The sequence below is a fragment of the Podarcis liolepis genome, assembly GCF_965112155.1.
Source record: "Podarcis liolepis genome assembly, chromosome: 9".
In the NCBI taxonomy this organism is placed as follows: domain Eukaryota; kingdom Metazoa; phylum Chordata; class Lepidosauria; order Squamata; family Lacertidae; genus Podarcis; species Podarcis liolepis.
In genome coordinates this window covers 28,424,621-28,446,493 of record NC_139564.1, presented here as the reverse complement: position 1 = coordinate 28,446,493, position 21,873 = coordinate 28,424,621, and the positions used below count along the sequence as shown (strand labels likewise).

The following is a 21,873-nucleotide window of genomic DNA, read 5'->3' as shown; positions in this document are numbered from 1 at the left end:
TACTAATGGCTAATGAAAAAATTGTGTTTTTTTCCAAGTTTATTTATGCCAGGAGGGTGGACAAGGGGAGATAGTTGATGGTATATAAGCAAGCCCCACAAAGCAAAAATTTAATAAATCTTTTTATTCGAGACTTTACATACAAAAGAAGTTTGAGAACTACGTTTAAAGTGGCTATTTTAGACATGGGCTGACCAAAGGGTTTGACAGGAGAATTTAAGGCATCAACTACTTGCCAGCCAATTGAAGCAATCTGGGAAGAGGATCCTGACATGTTCAGGATATTCCTGCAGAAGATGATCACCAGGTTTAGATCATATTAGGTTTCCTACTCCCAAGTGTGCATCTTAAAAATGCCAAGTTTTCCCACTTTTGTATTCAAAATGCATAATGAAACTATGCAAAAAGCATTGCTGGGTTTCAAAACATCCCCGCTGTCTTTGTAAGCAATATATTAATTTCAGAGGGCTGTGCGAGTGGAATTTTAGGAGTTCTTCCATTCTTTTTCCATTCTATTCTATGTGCAGGATAACATTTAAATCACATCTTGGATCTCCTTCAACTCAATCTGAAGAAGTGTGCATGCACACGAAAGCTCATACCAAGAACTAACTTAGTTGGTCTTTAAGGTGCTACTGGAAGGAATTTTTTTATTTCAACTATGGAAGTGTAGTTTCAACATCACACAGTGAGACAGAGAAAGGAACAGAAGTAATGTCATGTTGCAGTCTCAGGAGTCTCTGAAGAGCCAATGTACATCATGGAGTACAAATAAATATCTTCCAGAACATCCTTAATAACGTTCATAACCTGTTAGAAAAAGTAAAAAGAAATCACTATAATTATGTTTAGTGCCTACTGAAGGAAGCTGTTGGAAAAATATTAAGAGCAAATGTTATTTTTATGACTGAACTGGAAAAAAGTATACAAGGAAGTTGCTGTTGAGAGTTAAACTCATTACTGTCTAGCACACAAACATGCAGTGTAACGAGATGGAATCCTGAACAGTTTAAAAAAACCCACCTCAAAACACTGAGAACTTAAGATGCTGCTTGGAATTAACTGCTCTTTAAATGAATTGGGGTTATGAATTGCCAGTGAGTTATGCTTTCATAGTATGTAAGAACCTAAACTACTATTACTACTGATGGGAATTTTCTCCACCTTTCTCTGAAGCATATGACATAATATACACAAACCATGTGGATTTTTATAAAGTATGATCCACTGCAGAGTAAACTTTTAGTCCTGCTCTGTTTTTTGAATACAACTTACTGGAATCTACCAGAAGCTGCCAAACATGAGGACAACTGAATATGAAGTCACACGAACTTGTCTCATTCTGGCCCTGACCATCAGTTCATCAGTCTCTGTACTCTACAGGAGGTCCAACTCTGCTACCCAATCCTGCAAATTTAAGACGCTGAGGAGTCAAACTTCAGATCACTCCCATCTTCTGGTTTTATACCCAGAGATTGAAACTTGATGGTTTTGGCTTTCTTATCTTCCTATAATTTCACAATCCAACAGCAGAATGAATAATTTGAGATGTGGTCCACTTTTCTGAACTATGGCCATTCTTCGTAAGGAATTCCAAGACCATTTTTAACATATAACTAAGGAGTAATTGAAATCCATAAAAGCCGGTGTTAGAGCACCCACCTGAGCCTAGTTCAAATGACGGATGAGTTTGTTGATTCCACTACCTCGAAATCCAGTATCGCCAATCTCTTTGTGGAACCCCGCTTTATTGCGGGCGGCATGGCGAGCTACTGACAGGTGGAATGGCCACAAGAACTTGTTGACTTCATGAAAATGTTTCCCAGCTGAGTAAATTTCATGAATAAGATCTTCCAAACAAATAATACCAGAGTTTCCTAAGAGGGAGAAATGATTTTAGAAACACAGTAGCATCCAATTTCTTTGGTCATTTCACTACCCTTTTCCTAGATCACAATAAAGCACATGCTGCCCCAAAGCTTAGTGTCCTCCCCTACATAAAATCTCTTACCCAAATGCTCCTCTATCAGAATGTTGTCTGTCAAAGCAAGCTTTTTCTTATTGACCTTTGCATGGCCTCGTTTCAGGATCAACTCTCGAATAGATTTCAGGTTCGGATAACTGTGTAAACAAAATTAGTGGTGATGCTGCTGGAGAATTTTTCAAAAACTACAAGATCCTTCCAAAATGGCAACTTACTTGGTAAGTAACTGCTATTTAGCGCCTATAGAATGGCCACAACACTAGTCATTTTAAAGCACAGTATGTAACAGTTTCCTACTTGTTTTTAATACTCCCGCCATCCTTAGAACATACCTCTTCTCAATGGGACTCAAGGTACAGAACTAGTCAAGATTTGTGCAAGCTACTGCTCCAAGACAGAATGCATTGTGGCATGTATTTTTATAATCAAAGTTTTGTTATTGTATTAACAGCCTATTTTATAGTTCAGTTACGAAGTGGATTATTGCAGCAGATTCATGCCTAAATTGTTTTCAGAAGACAAATGCACAAAATCTTCTTTGAAGCAGACTGCAAATGCCGCCTGATCTGAGCCCAACCTGTGTTGCATAATTAACCCCCTGCACAAATGTATATTATGCTGTTAACCCACCTTCATACAAAACATCTATTGATGTCAACAGATAAAAAGACCCACACTAAATATATTAAATGTATATATAGCTATATTTAAAGTCAGGCTAATAAGCCCTGGATGATTGTACCATTTCCAAAGGCAGCAGTAACACACACACACACACACAGAGAGAGAGAGAGAGAGAGAGAGAGAGAGAGAGAGAGAGAGAGAGATTCCATCCCCATCCTCAAAAAGGTCACAGAAAAATAGATTGAGAGCAGTTTTGTACTTGCCAGTTCATCTTTCCTGACATGCCAGTATTAGCATGCAAAAAAGAAATCTACTTAACTTTCTCGAAGTTATGGTGCCTTTTATATTCATTTCATTGCCTTTAACCATCCCTCCCACACACAAAAATAAAAGTTGTACTAACCCCCATGCCACATAAGGCTCCACAGTACGCAGCATTTTCAGAGATGTTGGTGACAATTTAACAAACGTGCCACTGTAAATCTTTCTCAACCGTAGCCTATGTATGACATGCCGCACGCGTAGGCTCACACCTTTAATTCTAAAGCAAAGTAGAAGAAATCAGCCAAATTCTCCCCTTGGACAGAAAGCTCCATAGTAAGCAGAAACAAATATAGATATGCATCAGCAATCACCTTTTTACATTTTCTTGAAAGTTGTGTCCTAAAGCTACAGCCCGATGTTTCATTTCTCCCTTCAGCAGGAAGCAACAAACTATGAGCCCTGGGCTTAGCGAAGGCATAGGGAACCTCCAGCCCACAGGTCATATTTGGCCCACAAGGCTGTTTTTCTCTAGCCATCAGTTGTGGGGTGGGTAAAATCATAACTGTAAAGGGACAATAAGGGGCCTGTTTCTCTGCAAACTGGATTTGACAGTAGTAAGTGCAGGCCCCAATTGTCGAAGCAAGAAGTGCTTTGTTGTCCAAAGGTCCATTGAAATCAAGCCCTTCTGTAAAGGAAAAAAGCTTCACCTGGTGTCATAATGACATCTGATGGGTGCCCCTGCCTACATTTTGAAGTGCAACTATGGGTGTGGGAGGGGGGACATTAGGAATCCGTCACATCGTTGGATCAAATCCCCTACCCTTGGGCTTAGCACAATGTCCAAGCTAATGCTCATGGTTTGCTTCACTCAAACAAACCAAAAGAAGGAAGCCAAGGTTTGCTGTTATTGCTTTTATTCAGTGTTCAGTTCAGTTCAAGAAGGTTTTTTGTTCTGTCATAATTCATCAATACCACCAATTCACTCTTCTGCAAACATGTCCATGGATGGTAACTTATTTTTTAAAAAAACAATCCACATAATCTGCACAAATCGGAAAACTAGAATGAGCAAAGCAGTGGAAACCAGCAGATTGCTGGAAAACGAAGTTACATATGACAAACAGATGCTTACTCTGCAATCCGTACTGCGAAAGCCAGTTTGTGTCCCTCAGGCATTAGCAGCAGCCGGGGCTTATGTTCCATGCGCCTCAAACGGACATCATCTCTGTGTTTCCGATGAGAATCCCGCAAAAATGTCTCAAGACGTTTGAATCTGATTTGTTTTCCTTTCTGATGCTACAATAAGGAAATTAAATTTTAGAAGACATGCCTTTATTTTAAGTCACTATCTGCATGCTACTCAGTTCAGTACATAATGGTAAACATGCTCAGCATGTTTCTTCAATACAAAATGTTCAGTACAATGACATGCCAGCTGTTGTACAGCAACGAAGAGTATCACAGTTTTGTATCTTTGGGGTTATACCCTAAAATACAGGGAAACTGTTATAAACAAAATAAAGCAATAAGAGGATATGAACTTCCAATACATCTATTCATAATGTGTTTTATCAGCAGCCGCAAAACACATAATATACCTGGCTAACATGTGGCCTACTGTTATAACTGGAAAAAACACTTACTCCCTTCCTGGATGACAGCATAAGAATATGGGAGCAAGCACACCTGAGTGACTGATAATATAAAGGTCAAATAATTTATTGGAAAACTGAGCATTTTCAATTGTATCAATACAACAAGTTACAGGGCGATGTTTAACCCCAAATTTGTTGGAAACGGTATAGCAACAGATTATCTTAATTTAACCTAACCTTATTTCTGCTATCTGAACTGAAATACTTATGTGGTTACTTCTTTTTCCTTTTAGAAAAAGGGCTGGATTTCAGTTTAAGCAGCTACAATTGGGGCAGGCAAATTACCATGGAAAAGTAGATGGGATGTGACAGAATTTGGAACTTTATATCAAAGTGAGCATCCTAGTTTGATTCAGTCACAAAATGGTTCAAGCAAGTCTTGGTTACAGAGTCATACAGAGGTACTTCAAGAAAAAGGTTTGATAAAGGATGGACAGAAAAAGTCATTCTAAGAATACGTTGTGAGGGAGTACCTATTCTTACAATACTGGAGAGGTGAAAAGGGTGATAATGTTTCCTACAAATCCAAGTAAGCAAAACTACATCCTTCTAAAGCAAAAAGATATACACCCTTGATTTCTACCACTTCTCTTTTCCCAAGGATTTTAACTGAAACCTGATTTTACATTATATGCATCATTTATCTAACATTTATTACAGCTGGCCTGATCAAGGGGATTCCTGCCTGAGCTGATCAGGGGAGCGTACAATGTCCTGACCTACAATATGCCTCCCCTACCTTTCTTTTGTCCAACAGCGCCTGCTTTGCTTGGGTGGCTTTGATTGCTTGATACGCCTTTCTTTTTTTCAGTAGATTTTCTGGCACCCGGGGAATCTTCTTTGGTGGTCTAAAACACAAGAGTTTGAACGGGTCAGACAGAACACAAAAACAGATCTAATGGAAAGCGATTTTCACACATTCATATACATAATGCATTGCACAAATGGGTCCTATGCAAGGACTTAATTCGTTCTAGTAAACATACACACAGAATCCTAGAAGCAGTCGTTTTCCATATCGTACGATCTCCCTCCACCGATCCAGTACAAAGCACTGTGACCCGTATCTATTGTTCTTACAGGCCTCTGACTATGCCTCCATCCAACAAACAAAGCAGAAGCCCAAGCCCTCCCCGAGGATGGACACGGATTCTCCCCCGGTCTACTTCTTCCCCCTCGAAAACTCACTCAGGCTCCGCCATGTTTCCTCGCCACCTGTGTCCCGTTTCGATCCACTACGCATGCGTACCACTTCCGGAAGGAAGCGTTTCGCATCTCACACACAGGCGCGTCGAGGCGCTGCCCTTTAAATGGCATGGTTTAATCCGCTCTAGAGTCTATCTCTATGGTTCTCGTCCTCAAGAGATATACGGTAACCCTAGCGTTATAGAGCTAAGAAAATTTAGTGACCCATCTCATTGTGCGAACTTCCGGGTTCATTTTTAAACATAGGTTCCATCCTGGGGAGAGCAGTGAGAGCTGTCCATAAAAGGAAATACGCGGAGAATTCCAGGGTTTAGGGTAGCTGTCATAAAGCAGCAGCGCTCAGAAGAAGAAAAAAATCAGTACAAAATGCAGTTCCCTCCCCTTCGTGTCTTATTTCGTGTTGAAAAAATAATCTTCAGTTTTAAACCCCTTTTAAAATGTTCATGCTGATGCCTTGCGAGAGTGGGGCGAGGGGCGGTGAATGACACATGTTTTACAACAGCCTTGTAATGTAGCCTAGTATGGATATGCTCCATTTATGCATGTTAAAAAATACCCCCCCCCCAAAAAAAAGATCCCCACTACTGTTTACACGAAAGAAGAGCTGAATTATAAGAATGAAGAAAATTCCTGAGTTTTGCTACTGTCTTTGTGGCAGCGGAGAAGGGGGCTTGTAAAATGAGAGCGTTTTCCATGGCTGTCCATTCGCAACTCTCCCAGTTGGATTATTAAAATGGGGAGCTGTCCTCCTCAGTGACATCTACCAGGCAACATCCCAGGGAGGGAGGTGAGAGAAGAGTTCAATCCTGTGGCGTCCAAATTGTGATTTGAAAATTGTGGTGTGGCTGCTGGTGTGCAGGGCAGCATTCTAGGAAATTAAGTTATTGAACTTGGAAGTGGAAAATCTCATTTCATTGGAGAAAACAGGAGTGGTGATTATTCTAACACTTGAGGCCCAATTTATTTTTGTCGATGGACGGTCGTTTTATATGTGTGTGTGTTTGTGTGTGTGTGTGTGTGTAATGGGATCTTGAGAGGGACGCGGGTGGCGCTGTGGGTTAAACCACAGAGCCTAGGACTTGCCGATCAGAAGGTCAGCAGCACTTTACATACACAGTTTTTCAGGTATCAAGATTAATAGAAGGAGGATCTTGGTAGACCCTCTTAAGTGTCGAAAATTGTGGCCAAGGAGACGGTTTTCTCTGTGGCATCTCCTAAATCCCATTGCCAACTGGGGCAGGTGGAGCTATGCATCATTCTCACAGGGCTACTAATCCAAATATAGTGTACATATTTAAGATCTAGTATGTGTTTTCTGTAGATTGATGGACTGCTGGATGGCCGGCCATGGTGAAGGCTAGGACAACATGCCAACTCCATGCAGTGGACCAGATTGGTGCTCTCACATATTCATACTAGCTAAAATATATTTTTATCCTATTATGTTAGACCACATTATGTAATCGCATAATAACTCTTCTTATATCACAGCCAAATAAACAAATGTGATAATGATTCATTGCTGATGCAGCTTTATGGGCAGAAAAGCTGTGATGCAGTGCAGCATCATTCCAAATAGGCAACTGAACTTTAAAACCACAAGATCCTTGATGCAATGCAACAGCAATCAGAATCCTGTACATGCTGTACATTACAATATTATGGAGAGCTTGAACTGTGTCAAACTTTTCTAAAAAAACAAGTAATTATAAACATGAACATATAATTGGGCAAACTTTGTCATAACCAGTGGATTTTCTATCGAAACCATCTGCAAGTCATCTCAGTGACTTAACAAATGACCAAAAAATAAAAAATAAATCCCCATCTCATTATGGTAACTGCTGGGAGCATTAAGCACTGATAATGGTTAGATCTCGGTTGCTTGTGCTATAAGCTTCTTCCTAGGAATGTATTTTAATCATGGCCACACCTTTTAAATTAGCTTTAAGAAAGGTTGACTTGCGGGTGTTCCACCTTTATTTTCTTAACACTTAGAGATGTGTTTTCCAAGCATTGTTTCTACTCAAAATGTTAATGAAGTTCAATATCTCACTTTGCAGGTGCAAATTAAATCCAGTTGCTCTCTGCAATGTCTCCTCTCACAGTATATGTAACTAAGGAAAATTTGGATCTCCATAAATGTGATCATAGTAGCCTCATGCGATGAGATTAAATGCTTGTGCAGTAAGTCTCATAAAATACACTGTAATCAAATGGTAGAATTAAGTATGCTTAAGTCATAGCTGTCAAGTGTCCCTTATTTGAAGGGACAGTCCCTTATTCCAGCGCCATGTCCCACTGCTATCCCTTATTGATGGATGTCCCTTAAATGTCCCTTAAATGAAGTCCCTTAAATTTCAAAGGAAGCAGCTCCTCTCCCTCCCTCCCTGCCTGCCAGGGAGGAGGGAGGCTCCAACTGTGTTGCTTGGCTGTGTTGCCCACTCAATAAGAAGTCTAAGAACGACTGGGGGGTGGAGCTTGCATGCCTTGTGTGTGGCTAGTTAATGCAAGCTGAGGAGGTTTTTGAATGCTGGACGCCATTTTGTTGCACGTGCTGCTGCAAACTTTGCAGTGCAAAGCCAGGCCGGGGAGCCATCTTAAGTTGAGGCTGCATAGGCCTTGTGGTGCATGTGATTCAGATTCTATTCAGTTGAACCTCTGGTTACAAAGTTGGTTGGACAGTGTTCTCGAAGCTACCAGCATGAGTTTGACCAGACTGCAGGAGGACAGGAAGACTGGAGTGCCTGGAACAGGTGAGGCTGCAGGTCCCTTATTTTGGCTGCTGGTCCCTTATTTTCAAAGCTGCTGGTCCCTTATTTTCAAATCTGTAAGTTGACAGCTATGGCTTAAGTCCATTAAAATCAATTGACTTAAATATACTTAACTCTTGTGTTGGGAGTATGGCTTTAGTTACGTCTGCAGTATTCATCTTCAAAACTCCCATCTTGGATAATTTTGAAGCAGGGTGAGCAGTGATAGCAGTTAGCAAACTACTGTGGGGTTTTGTTGGGAGCTGAGAGAATTTCTCTCCTTAACAATTTTGCTTTAAGTAGGATTTGATTTGATTACATATTCCCGGTCTCTTTGATTAATTGATGTAAATTTGTATAAACATATCTGGTGTAAGAGCTCTGCCATAAAGCAACTTTATCCTTAGAGACATGTAATCATAATATAAATATTATATTACAAATATTGACGTTATAGTCAATGCAGGTATCAGGGTCATTTGCACAGCTGTGTATATATTTCTGCTCCTTCCAACAAATCTGTGATATTCATTGAGCAATATTTTTTGGCAACAATACATGTGCTATGTTATGAAAATTAATTGTTTCAGTCTGTAGTGTTTCCTTCATCTTAAGTTATTCTTCCATGCTGTGCAAGTAATCTCATATCCTTTGTTTTGTGGGACAAGATTTTAGATATTGATTCTCACAGGAGAGCTAAACAGGCAATGGTATCTGGCTAATGTTTGTGAACATATATAATTCACACTAAAATATGGTTTTGAATATATTAATGCATTGGCAAGGCGTAATCACTGTAAAACAATTACAAAATCTCCCATTGGTTTGAAAGCCATCAGGATTTGGTGTAAATGCCAAAAAGAGACAGAAATGACAAATACTAAATATTTAAAAATTAAAAGCAATAGCATCAGAGAATCTTGAGTCAGGGCATTTTTAAACTCATCCTAAGTAAACTTGAAGCAATACAATTCTTTTTGCTTTGCATATTTTAAAATCTAGGACAGCTGATCAAAAACTAATCATGGAAGACCCGCATTAAAACAAGTACATGGTTGCCTTCTCCATGAGCAGGTAAGGAGTTCTCTTGGGGGGGAGGGGGACCAGGCAAATATGTGCACCAACTGGACAGCAGATATAAAATATTTGAAGGCAAAGCTGGAACAGACGCACTGCATGTGCAAGTTCTTCTATTCTATCCCTGTTTTTAACTCATTGTAACCCACTCTGGCTGGAACCTGCTAGTGAAAAACAGATCATCATAATACCCACCACCATCTCCAGTTTAGGAGGTTCTCTGATGGCAGAACCGAGAAAGATTTCTTCCTAAAACCTTCGATAGCTGATGCCAGAGAACATAAGCAGTGCAGTATTTGGCTAGATAGACTAAGGATCTGACCATGTACATTCACCTGTGTTACCTGCATCACATAGCTCTGTTGCCTGAGTACATAAGGTGTAAGTAATTTGTAGAGTTGATTGGTGCCTGTTTGTTGCTTACAGAGTGGGGTTGCTAGTGTGGGGGTTACTGGGCTTGTAGGGTTGAAGGGGAGCTTTGTAATACATATATGTGTAGATGCGCATGGGGTTGCATAGGATGTATCCATTAGGTGGCTCCCTCTACAAACATTAAAGTCCTGACAAATTTTCGCTTCATAATTTACAATGCATGCACACCGTATCGTTTTGCCAGCAATTGTTTCCAGAAGCTTTAAGGGGGCAGAAGAACTTTAAGAACTTTTGAACTGTTGCTCAGAACTTCACTAACCCAGAAAACTTTTCACAGTCTGCCATCTCACCTCCCTGCTCACGTTTCTCTCACCTTCCACCCATGTGCATGAAGACCTGCCAACTGAGGCAGGCTTTTCTTACATCTAATGTAGAGGATGTGAATATGTCCAAGCTGCCTTAAGGGCACAGTCAGCTGGCTATATCCCAGCTTGTGTCTGCCACCACCTCTCCACTCACCTGAATTCCTGAGAAAAAGAAACCCATACTAAGAGCTCCCCAGTCATCACTAAGGATGGAAGGCCACATTCATTTCAGCTCTGTTTTTCATTTTGCCAGCCTCAAATTCAGTTCTCCATATTTCTGCAGCAACTTGTGAATAATTATTTTTTAATCCTCATACAAATTATTCAGCATTTTAGCGTGAATTTCTCTTAAACACATTTTTGCTTGCTGTTTTGACTAATATACACATTGTTGCTAGCAAACTATCCTAGGATACAAATACACTTTGTATGATAATTTCACTAATACATTCATTACTGCACTGCAAAATTTGGATTTATTTGGTTCTCATCTTGATAATGATAATGATAATGATAATGATAATGATAATAATATTTATACCCCATCCATCTGACTGGGTTTCCCCAGCCACTCTGGGCTGCTTCCAGCAAAATATAAAAAATAATAAAATGTCAGGCATTAAAAACTTCCCTGAACTGGGCTGCCTTCAGATGTTTTCTAATAGTTGTGTAATTCTTTATCTCCCTGACATCTGATTGGAGGGGATTCTACAGGGAGGGCGTCACTGCTGAGAAGGATGTTGAGAAGTTGGGATGTGTTCGGAGGGTGACCAAGATGATAAATGGGGTGGAAACCAAGCCTTGTGATAAATGATTGAGGGAGCTGGGTATGTTTAGTCTGGAGAAGAGAATAATAATAGCCATCTTCAAATGGTTGAAGGGCTGTCACATGAATGATGGGGTGAGCTTGTTTTCTGCTGCTCCAGAGGGTTGGACACAAGCCAATTGATTCAAATTGCAAGAAAGCAGATTCTGACTAAATACTAGGAATAACTTTCTGACGGTAAGTGCTTTTCAACAGTGGAACAGACTACCTACGTAGGAAGGTGGTAGGATCTACTTCACTGGACGTTTTAAAGCAGCGGTTGGATGGCCATCTGTCAGGAATTCTTTAGCTGTGATTCCTGCATTGCAGGGGGTTGGGATAACCCTTGGGATCGCCTTCCAACTCCACAATTCTGTGATTCTACGATTTGGTGTATAGGATAATAATGTACACAGTTTTGGTTACCCCATCTCAAAGAATATATTTTTGATGGACAAAATACAGAACAGAGTGACTAGCAAATCAGATATGCTTGCTCCTAAATAAGTCCCACTGAGTCAAATGGGCCATACTCAAAAGGGTGCTTAGGACTGCAGGCTGAAATTTATCATTGGGGTGGAGCTTTGTTCATATTTACACAGAAGTATGTTGTACTGTGAGTCTCCTCCCAGATCAGTATACCTAGGATTGTAGACTTAGGTTCTTATCCATATCTTTCCTTCTGTTTCTCCAAAAATGGTCATACTTTCTAGTTTCTTTTGATTAATATACAGAACAATTCTTTGGATACCTTTGAGGTTCGCCCCCTCTCTTGCCAGAAACTACTTTGAAGCTACAGATGGCTGAAGTGGTTACCCTGCAGTTGCAGAGTTATATAAGCTCAACCCCATAAATTTGATGCTGCTTTAATAAGCAAGGATTTGGACCTGTCATTCAGCAGAGAATATCGAGGGTGGCTGCATTTCTTTGGGGGAGAAAAGAGAAGTTTGCTCTTTGCATGCAGTACATTAATCAGAAATTCTACTCTTTATATTAGATCTGTTCAAATCATGTAAATCCAAATTAGTAAATTTGTTAAAACAAACAGGTGAACAGATCAGGTTTCGCTTGGCACCCAAAATGACAGCACCAAGCAAATTTGCCATGGGAAGGAAGTTCACAAATGGGTGCCCCCCACATAAAAAACCCCCTCTCTTTGGTAGCCTGCCATCTGAAGGTGGTAGGATCTCTTTTAAGGACTTACTGGAGGAGATTTTTAGAATATTATTGCTACTATTCATTACCACCATTGGTAGTACTTTGTCCTCTATTTAAGGCCTAAGATAACAAGAATGGTGAGTTTATGCTTTCTGGAGCAATATTTTTGTCTGCCTGTCTATATTTCATTCTATTTTAGCCATCATTAAACCAATTACCAATTTCAATGTGAGTTGGACTTGCATTCTGCTTTGACTAGAACTATTGCACTAATGGGCTACTCACAAGATTTTCTGAACCAGTAAACAAGTGCTTAGGATGAGATACACTGAATGCTTTTAAAGCTGAGGAAGTAGAAGGAAATCCACGGTGTTCATTTTTATTATTCTGAAATAGAAGGTTAAGGAAATATGATGTGCTCTTAAAAAGTGTGACTTTGGTACTGTGTGAAATAAATCATCATTAGCAGTTTGGTGCCAATTAACAAAGGAAATGAGTTGTGAGGACATGCTGGTACTTGGCACTTTAGGGGAGAATTAATTACAAGGGCTTAGAACACCTCTGACCCATGCTAGCAAAAAGTTTGAAACTATGGTTAATATGTGCAGAGGCGGACAATCTTTTTGTTCTTGTTGAGGAACACTATCCCTCAGGAGTAATTTGACGGGGGCAAGTTACCTACAGTGAGCAGGGCTGGAGTCAAAATGAGCAGGGCTGCCAATGAAACTTGGGAGGGAGTTAAGAGCAATGGGCCCTTTTCTATCTCTTTATTCATTTCCTCTCTCCCTTTCTGCCATCTCCTTTTCCTCCTTTTCACCATGAAATTGTGCCAAGAGGACTTCATGGAATTCGGCTAACACCACAGGTTGGCTGCCTCAGCTTTCCAAGAACTTGATGAAATGTTAAAATGTTGTCTTTTACTCCAGTATATGAAAATGATCTCCTTCAAAGTTATTTTTCCATAATCGTCTAGTCTCACCCATTACCCATTACTAAGCTGCTACCTGACCTAAGATAGGTTGCAGTGGCACTACAACCACCAAAGCATAGTAAATTCCCCAAACAGCCTAGGTTGAAGACCACCAAAACTGAATTAGTCCCAATTCTAGGACAATGACTGTTGTTATGGGTTCCTTTGCTTTGAGCTTTCTTCTACATATTGTTAGCAGCCTCGGGTCAGGAAAAAATAATTGTACCCTAGAGATACTGCCACGTTATGCTCGGTGTGGTGCTTGCCTCTGGTGAGTAATTTCTAATGTCCTTTGCAATTTAACAACTCAGCTGCTATGAGCGGAATTATGCATTATGAGGCAAACGTAAGTGCTTTGTAAAGTTAATGAAGAGCATTCAACAGTATGCCTTGCCTACCATAATGGAGTGAATTCAGGAACACCAAGCCTTCCATGTCACGTGTGAAACACATGATGCACAAGGCTCGGGAAATGGTTGAAATCTGAATTATATGGATTTCTTCTGGCTTGATGGCAATTTGGTTGTGAAAGAGCATATTTGCAAAATCCAGAGGCTGGGGATTAAGATTGTTTAAGTTTTTCATTTTGTTTTGTTTTCTTCCACATCAAAGGACTGCCTTCCTTTATTTGTTGAGGACTTATGGCGATTACTGGGGAAAGCAAGCCTGTATTCAATTCTAATAATTTTGCAGGATAGAAGAAAGAGAAAATGCATGGATCCGTGGCATTTGCAGGGAGGTTTATATTAGAAGATACTTCATCTCCTGATGATTGTTTTCTTCTTGTAAACAGAGACATGGACCACCCAGTCTATCTCTCAATTAATCCACTGGCATGTTTTTGTGTATATAGCTGTCGGTAGGTCTCCTTCCAAATTATATAAACTCACCTCTCATAAATGACCAAAAGTGGTTATAATTGAAGCTCACAAGGTGTTTTTCTTCATAGAGTATTCCACATCAGAACATAGCAAAATAAATCAAGTTTAGTTCTTTGGGTGTCTGAATACAGGAAATTAACTACAAAATGGTTTCACTTGATGTTACTGGAACCTCGGTCGTAAGGTGATATACCGTTATGTTAAACACTTGTAATTATATTACAACGCTAAAGAAAGTGCACAGTTTTACATAGAACCCGAACCTGTTTAAAAGAAGCGCAGACCTTATGGCATACGTATTTGTGCAGTTACAAATCCTCAAAAAATGCATTCAGATATATAGATATATATTTACATATATGCACACATATAGTTGACATGGGGATGGCTATTTTTTATTCCTCTCCTTTTATTGATGTCAATGAAAGGGAAATCCTTTTCACCAGGAAGGGCTCACAAGTTGGGCTGTCAGCAGGACTGTGGACTGAAGGGCTATTGGGTACAACATGCATTTGCATCTCTCTTATGCTGCACACATCCCTTTGCCATGCCAGTCAAATGTGTGGCTAGAGGAGGATACATGCTATGGCACATACTGTCAGGTGGTAGGGCCAGTTCATGCACCCTCCAGCTCTCCTCCTACATTTCTTTCACCATGTTTACAGGTGGGAGGGTTGCCTGAACCCATGCGCTCTGTGGTGGTTCAAATCTACACAGTGAGTTCTCCTGGGTAACAGAGACTACAGGCTTTTGACATTATAGATCAGGCAATGTTTCCCTTGCATCCCTTGCCCAAGGTCTCCAGGCCCTCTGCCCAACTTCTAACATGTTACAGGACACAGTGTATTTGTTGAAAGTGAGACTGAAATAATGGCACAGCCTTTTTACGAAACCAAATTCTTATATGTTGGAGGCTCCAATGTTTGCATCATGCACGGGCCTCAATCTTAGAAGACTGCTCCTAGCTAATCTAGTTAAAAGGGAAACCATTCCTGCCCCTGTAATTGACAAAGTTAGAAGTCTATCCCTGCCTAACATAATTAGAAAGGGAAATGGCTTTATTTATAATTGACGAAGGCTGCAATTCATTATATAGTTATATGAGCATGAGGTTTAAGCATGCATAATTGTGCTCTGGCCTGCAGCCAAGCATATTATATTTCTGTTCCAGGCATATTCAAGTGTCTATGCAAGTGCTTTGTAAAGAGACTAGGATTAATTTTCAGTTCATTTCTTACAGGGGTATTAGTATTAGAAACATTCCCGTAAAATCAGCTTTGTTTAAATTGGAAATAGGAGTAGTGTTAAATGGTTGTCTCTGAAGTCCATAATTAAAATACATATTTATATTAAAAGTATGGGTTATCTATTATGAGCTGTAACAACCAATGGTACTGCTCCGCCAAACCTTGGTTTATCATGAACAAGCAAATAAGTGGGCTCCCAGAGAGGAGACTGCTGCTGTGCTATGTGGTTGTCCGAATCTGGCCTCATGGTTTAACACAGGTATAGGCAAACTCGGCCCTCCAGACGTTTTGGGACTACAACTCCCATCATCCCTAGCTAACAGGACCAGTGGTCAGGGATGATGGGAGTTGTAGTCCCAAAACATCTGGAGGGCCAAGTTTGCCTATGCCTGGTTTAACTCTCTCAGACAAAACAAAGCTGTAAACCAGGGGTCAGCAAACTTTTTCAGCAGGGAGCCGGTCCACTGTCCCTCAGACCTTGTGGGGGGCTGGACTATATTTTTTGGGGGGGGGGTGAACGAATTCCTATGCCCCACAAATAACCCAGAGATGCATTTTAAATAAAAGGACACATTCTACTCATGTAAAAACACACTGATTCCTGGACTGTCTGCGGGCCGGATTTAGAAGGCGATTGGGCCGGATCTGGCCCCCGGGCCTTAGTTTGCCTACCCATGCTGTAAACCTTGGTTAGCTCATGGATTGTCTGGAGATTGCTAAACCGTGGCTTAGCAAAGCACAGCAGCCACAGAGGAGCAGAATATGTTAAAAAATACCTTACTGTATGTAACTAACTGTATTATAATGATGATTGAGCAAGTGATAGTTAGAGAAGAAAATGTGGTTTCTAGCTTATCTTCTAAAATCAAACATATCCATAAGGAATTCCAATTAAAGTTAGCTGCTCTTCTTCTTAGTGCTATACATACAAACCACATGCCTCTTTCTGTACTATTGCATTTGGACAATTGCTTCAAGTGATGGTGTTTTGTACGAATTGCTGTACACTAGGGTCAAATAAAATACTTTAACAGCTCTTTACCAAATATAGATAATCGTCAGGCCATATCAGTATATTGTCCTGTCCCAGAATAAACATCTGTTGGTGTGAATATTTGCAGTAGCTTTTGTAGTTGGAAATATCATCAAAGCATCTGTGCTTTTTATCTGCACAAATGTTTGAGAATATTTTCCATGGCCTTCGTCCAGCTCTAATTAATGTGTATGGATGAAACATACCAAAGTAAAATTGTGGGGAACTCGACAGTTAGAATCTTCCTGCTGTGTTGCTTCGATACTGTGCTGCACACTTGATGTTCCTGATAAAGGACCATATGGATTATAGCAGTAGGAAGCCCAGTTGTGTAGTGCTGATTCTCAATTTCTTTTTCTAATCACACAGCATTCCAGTCTGAACATGTTTTTAGCTTGTTTATTTTAATTAATGCTCTTTTTTTCAGAATTAGTGTGCCATCCCTACAATGACGGTTGTTGCAATTCTCTGCTTTAATGCTGGTACAACTTTCTTTAAACAGGAGGCAACAGTTTGCCATGTAAGCTTCTTACTACAGAAATGGCCATTTATAAATTCTCTTCAAAGGAAGGTCTCTAGACAGACAGATTTGCATTCCATGACTACAGCTCTCCTTCCACTCAAGAAGCAACAACACTGGATGCCTCCCCGTGACTAGCTTGCCCTATGGTAGTCAAGCTCACTCGGATGGGCTAAAGAATGTAAGATAAACCTGGCTGGATCAAGCCAGAGTAAGGTTACCAGATTTTTTTCAATGAATCCGGGGACACTTTAAATAAATAAATAAATAAATAAATAACACACGTTTGGGACATTGATGCTGCAGCGATGGCGGTGGCTGAGGGGCAGCCGCTGCTTTGACCTCAACCGCCACATTTCCCCTTCCTCCGAGGCTTCTATCTGCTTTCTCCGTGAGCCTGGGCAGCCCCTGAGTTGTTAGTTCTTCGGTGGTGGTGGTGGTGGGGAAGCGGTGCGCAGTGGGTCAAGCATGGAAGGCGGAGAAGGAGGGCCGAGAGCAGCGGCAGTGGTGAGGCTCGGGCAGCATAATGCCTCCCTTCCCATCAGAGCAGCCCCAATCCCATTCCTACTTGCGTGCAAGCAGGAGGGAGCAGGGATCCCTCAGCTGGGAAGCAAGGCTTCCCATTGCCTAACTGAGAGATCCCTGCTCCTTCCTGCTTGCACGCAAGCTCTGATAGGCAGCTTGAAGCCTCTCTTCACAGCTGAGAGATCCCCACCCCACTCCTGCTTGCACGCAAGTAGGAGTTGGGAGGCTGCTCCGCTAGGCAGCATGAAGCCTCCCTTCACAGCTTAGTTGCTGGGGTCAAGGAAGGTGGAGGCAGCCCGGAAGTTGCATCTTAGAGCCCCTGCACCACCATCATAATGGGACTTCCGAGCAGCTCCTGAAGCCAGCCAGAGCCAACTGCTCCAGGCTGCTGAGACTGCCGCTGCTGTGTTTCCTGGGGACATTAGATGAAATCTGGGGACATTCCAGGGATGAAATTTGTCTGGGGACTTATTCGCAAATCCAGGGACTGTCTCCGGGAAACGGGGATGTCTGGTAACCCTAAGCCAGAGGCCCATCTAGTCCAGCATCTTGTTCTCTCCTTTTTAGTCGCATCTATCAGTCTTGAGAAACATTGGAGTGTGCCTCTGGGGGTGAAGCCAAACCGCTGCATTAGCATCACTGAAGTGACCTCTCTGGGACACAAGCCCTAGCAGTATATATAGTGGTCTTGGGCTGCCCAGATGACAAGACTCTCAGCCTCACTGATGTGCTCCAAAGGAAACAGTGCAATGCATTTGGCACCAGTTTGGCTGCAGAAGATCCATCAGTTACCCTCATCTGGTTTAGCCGGCCAGTCAAGGCCGTTTCCTGGGGTGTGGCTGCTGTTACATGTTGACAGCTTCTAGGAGCCACAGATGAGCTGAGTGCAGGGAAGAGACCAAAGGTGGGCAAACTACCCCAGAAGGAGCATGGCATGTCCCTCACCAGAGGTATTGCCCCTCCCCTAACACCCCATACACCCTAGCATAGTGGCAAAGTAGAAACCTATGGGAAGTCTACAAGCAGGACTTCGGTGTAATAGCATTCTTTCGACTTGTGATACCCAGCAATAAGTATTCAGCGAGGTGTACTGCCAGACCTTATCAAAATCAGCTGGAAATTATTATTAAATTCTTTTATCCAGGAAGAGCCAAGTACTAATGATTTTCAAAGCTGGAGAATTCTCTAGCAAACTGTTAGACACCATCTGGTTTCTATTTTGGATTTGAAATTGTTTTCATATATGTAATTAGCTGTCATTATATACATAATTGCTTTAACTATTTTTATACAAGAGATGGGCAGACTTTGAGTCTATAATTGATCTACTAGGTGGACAAGAGAAATAAACACTTTTTGACACTTTTTGTCACTAACAAATGAGAGGATAAAATTCTTAAGAAAGAATGATATCTCCTGCCATGGAGACAGGAATTCAGAATTCTAGGTTTGTTTTATGCTTTCACCCATTTAGGGTTTATGTAATTTGATTCAGATTGTCATTGTACTTTGTTGCATTTTAATATTTGTTTGAAAAGGAGCCATTTTTCCTCTTTAACGGAGCATGCTGTGATTTGCCAGGCAAATCCAGCATTTCAAGCTTGTTTATGTTGTAGTTTATTTGGGTCTGAGTTAAACTTCTCTTTGTTACTTTGTGTTACTTTCATTCTGTTAAAGCTTTGTTTTATAATGGTCTGATGATTAAATGCAAATAAACAAATTTGAATCTGTTCGTATCTTCGAATCATAGAATTGTAAAGTTGGAAGGGACCATGAGGGTCTTCTAGTCCAACTCCTTGCAATGAAAATTTAAAAATATATTCGGTAGTTTCCAAAACAATTTTGTGACATTTGCACTTTCTCAGCTCCTTTGCTGCTGTTATGTTCAATAGTGGCTTCCTGAAAGAAGACCACACAGGCTTAATTGCCCAGCCAGAAGCTCCCAAGATGGCAGGGTCTAGAGTGTGAACTTTAGCAACTTCAATTTGTTCCTAAGTCTCTGGGCTTCCTAGATACTCTTTCTGTTTACTTTGGACAGCTTTTGGGGGGAACAGTGTTTGAGTCACCCAAAGTCTGTGATCCGAGTTACACAGGATTGCACTACTGCAAAGGGTGGCAGGGGTTGTATGCACTTAAATCTTTGATATAACAAAATTTATAGAGGGAGAGTTGTTGCAAATTACATGAAGAAACCTTTCAATGGGGGGCCGCTAGGGGCGCCTTGGAAGATGGCTAACAATACCATCTTTCCGGCTCGCACAAGGTAATTAGAGGCTGATTATGGGGAGTATATCAGCCTCCCTTCTTCTTCCCAGGGGGTGGGAAGATGCTGCCTCGCCCGCGGTTGCCCATAAATCACCCCCGAGTTCGAAGGAAGGAGGGGTAGGGGCACTGGGCGGAAAGCCCTCACGCGAGCTCCAGAGCTCCCGGACGCCGCTTTCAGGAGCGAAACTAGTTGCACGGCTTAATATATAAAAAAAATTGGAGTAAGTAAATGCACATGTTTCGAGCGAAGTCAGGGGTGTATTATCTGCTAAATAAATCTACCACTGAGAAGATAAGCAAGAGTGATGGGACGGAATGAACAGAAGACTACATCAAGGAATCACAGCCATGTTGGTATGTTGAATGGAACGGAAAGGGGGGGGGGACTTTCTTTCTTTTTCACTATGATTTACCTAATAAACCCCCCCCCCAGAAGAACCGTCACAATGACTGATAGCAAATGAGACTGAAAAATAAACTGTGTGGAAACAAAAAATACTAACAAAAGGTTTTACTTTGTGAAAGATCTGGAAAGAAAAGAGGCTTTCTTGTGGCGTAGTTACAAATGCGATCCGCCATTACAAGTCAGACTTTGTTGCAAGATCTACATTCATGGGGGGGGGGGGGTGAGCCACTGTTCTGTTATCAGGTTTGGATCGTAAATTTGAAAGGTCAATAACCCTTCTGGAAAGACTGATTTATGGTGCAACTGGTCTGGGAAAATTAAGGAGCGGACGCCTAGACTGTATTTCATCGGAACTGACTAAAATGGCGACGGCAGCTTGAACGGGACTTTTGGATTTTTGGATCTACGTGAGATGAATTACGGGAGAGCATTACAAAGTTCACACAGAAATATAAACAACGTTGTTCCTTTCAACTCACTTGTGGAAACAACTCAGAGGTTATTAAGGAAAAAAACGATAACAACAAAGAGATGAGAAGATGGGATTTGTGAATTTCAAAGCAGCAGAAATATAAGATGATTGGACCCCTACCGAACTCGAAGCATGGGTACCCCCCACAAAAATTCAAAATTCGGTTAAAATTTGGACTTTGTGATATGTATTGATATAATTTGGAATAATTAATATGATATGATTGGTTTGTTAAATGGAATTTTAATAAAAATTATTTGGCAAAAATCTTTCAATCTTCTTGAAGTTTGTGAATGTGTGTGTGTGTGTGTGTGTGTGTGTGTGTGTATCCAGAATTAATCAAATGCCCCATCCCTTAGAGAAACAGGTCAGCTTCTTCTTTTTCCCCTATGGCAGAAATCTTTTTTCACATGCATCCCCCCCCCCCACTTCTTTCTTCTGCTTATACCTTAACAAAGCACTTTAGTTCCGCTTTGTAAGCTTCATGCCAATTAGTGAGGTGTAACACCTTTCCCTGGGAGATTTCCTGGACATCATGGCCAATGCATGAAAAAACTGAATGTGTAAATTTACCTTCTCATGAGTTCAATCTATTTTAGGAGCGATGGGGATTGTTGTTTATGTTGCCTGTCCCTGCACATTAATCTTCCTCAACGATAGATGTTTATCCTTTTCATAACCCTATTGTGTGTGCTTTAAAATATCTTTGTATGGTCCTGCTTGAGCCACTGGACAACTTTTAACTGAATCCAAAATTACCATGTCACTGGCAATACTTTTTTGATTTATCATCATTTTCTTCAAAGGTAATTGTTTAATGGCCACAGTTCCTTTCATTTGAACGAATGCAGCAATGAGCAAAGTCTTTACTGTACCTTAATAATCCAAGTGACAAAATGTGGGTGGATTATGTCTCCCCATCACCATCACTACCTGTTTCTTTCTCAATTCCTTCTTGTAGGTCTGCAGTGGTAATTTTCCAGCACCCTTAAGAAGTTTCCAAAGTTGAACACAAACAAATTGCTGTCAACCTGGTACACCTTCCCTGATGTCAATGATTAAGAAAGATATTCAAGAGGTTGGTTTTTTTTTAAGAGAATTCGGTTCAGTTATCATTGTTCAGGAGACAGAAATAAAACAGCCTTCCTGTTTAGAAGAACTCTTTGACATGAACTCTTAACAAGATGAACAACATAGAATAACACTGAGCTTCCAAAGACTACAACATGGAAGAAGTTCAAAGCACATTCCTTTACTATCCAAAAGAAAACAAGATTTCTAAATAAGACTC

The 21,873-nt window shown here is 40.9% G+C and overlaps 1 protein-coding gene and 1 long non-coding RNA gene across 2 annotated transcripts; one reads left to right on the top strand and one right to left on the bottom strand.

Annotated features, from left to right (window-relative positions):
• Positions 1–109: 109 nt before the first annotated feature.
• RPL7L1 (ribosomal protein L7 like 1) lies at positions 110–5,831 on the bottom strand. The gene is made up of 8 exons (XM_083460391.1): positions 5,716–5,831; positions 5,267–5,375; positions 4,005–4,168; positions 3,012–3,149; positions 2,012–2,121; positions 1,663–1,877; positions 661–810; positions 110–568 (listed from the first exon to the last, which is right to left on the bottom strand). Exons 1-6 carry the CDS (start codon positions 5,727–5,729, stop codon positions 1,669–1,671), a joined length of 744 nt encoding a protein of 247 aa, XP_083316517.1. The 5' UTR covers positions 5,730–5,831; the 3' UTR covers positions 110–568; positions 661–810; positions 1,663–1,668.
• Positions 5,832–8,183: 2,352 nt separating this feature from the next.
• LOC310686533 lies at positions 8,184–21,666 on the top strand. The gene is made up of 3 exons (XR_014515982.1): positions 8,184–8,489; positions 9,489–9,560; positions 21,544–21,666. It is a non-coding gene; the product is annotated as an uncharacterized lncRNA (long non-coding RNA).
• Positions 21,667–21,873: the final 207 nt, after the last annotated feature.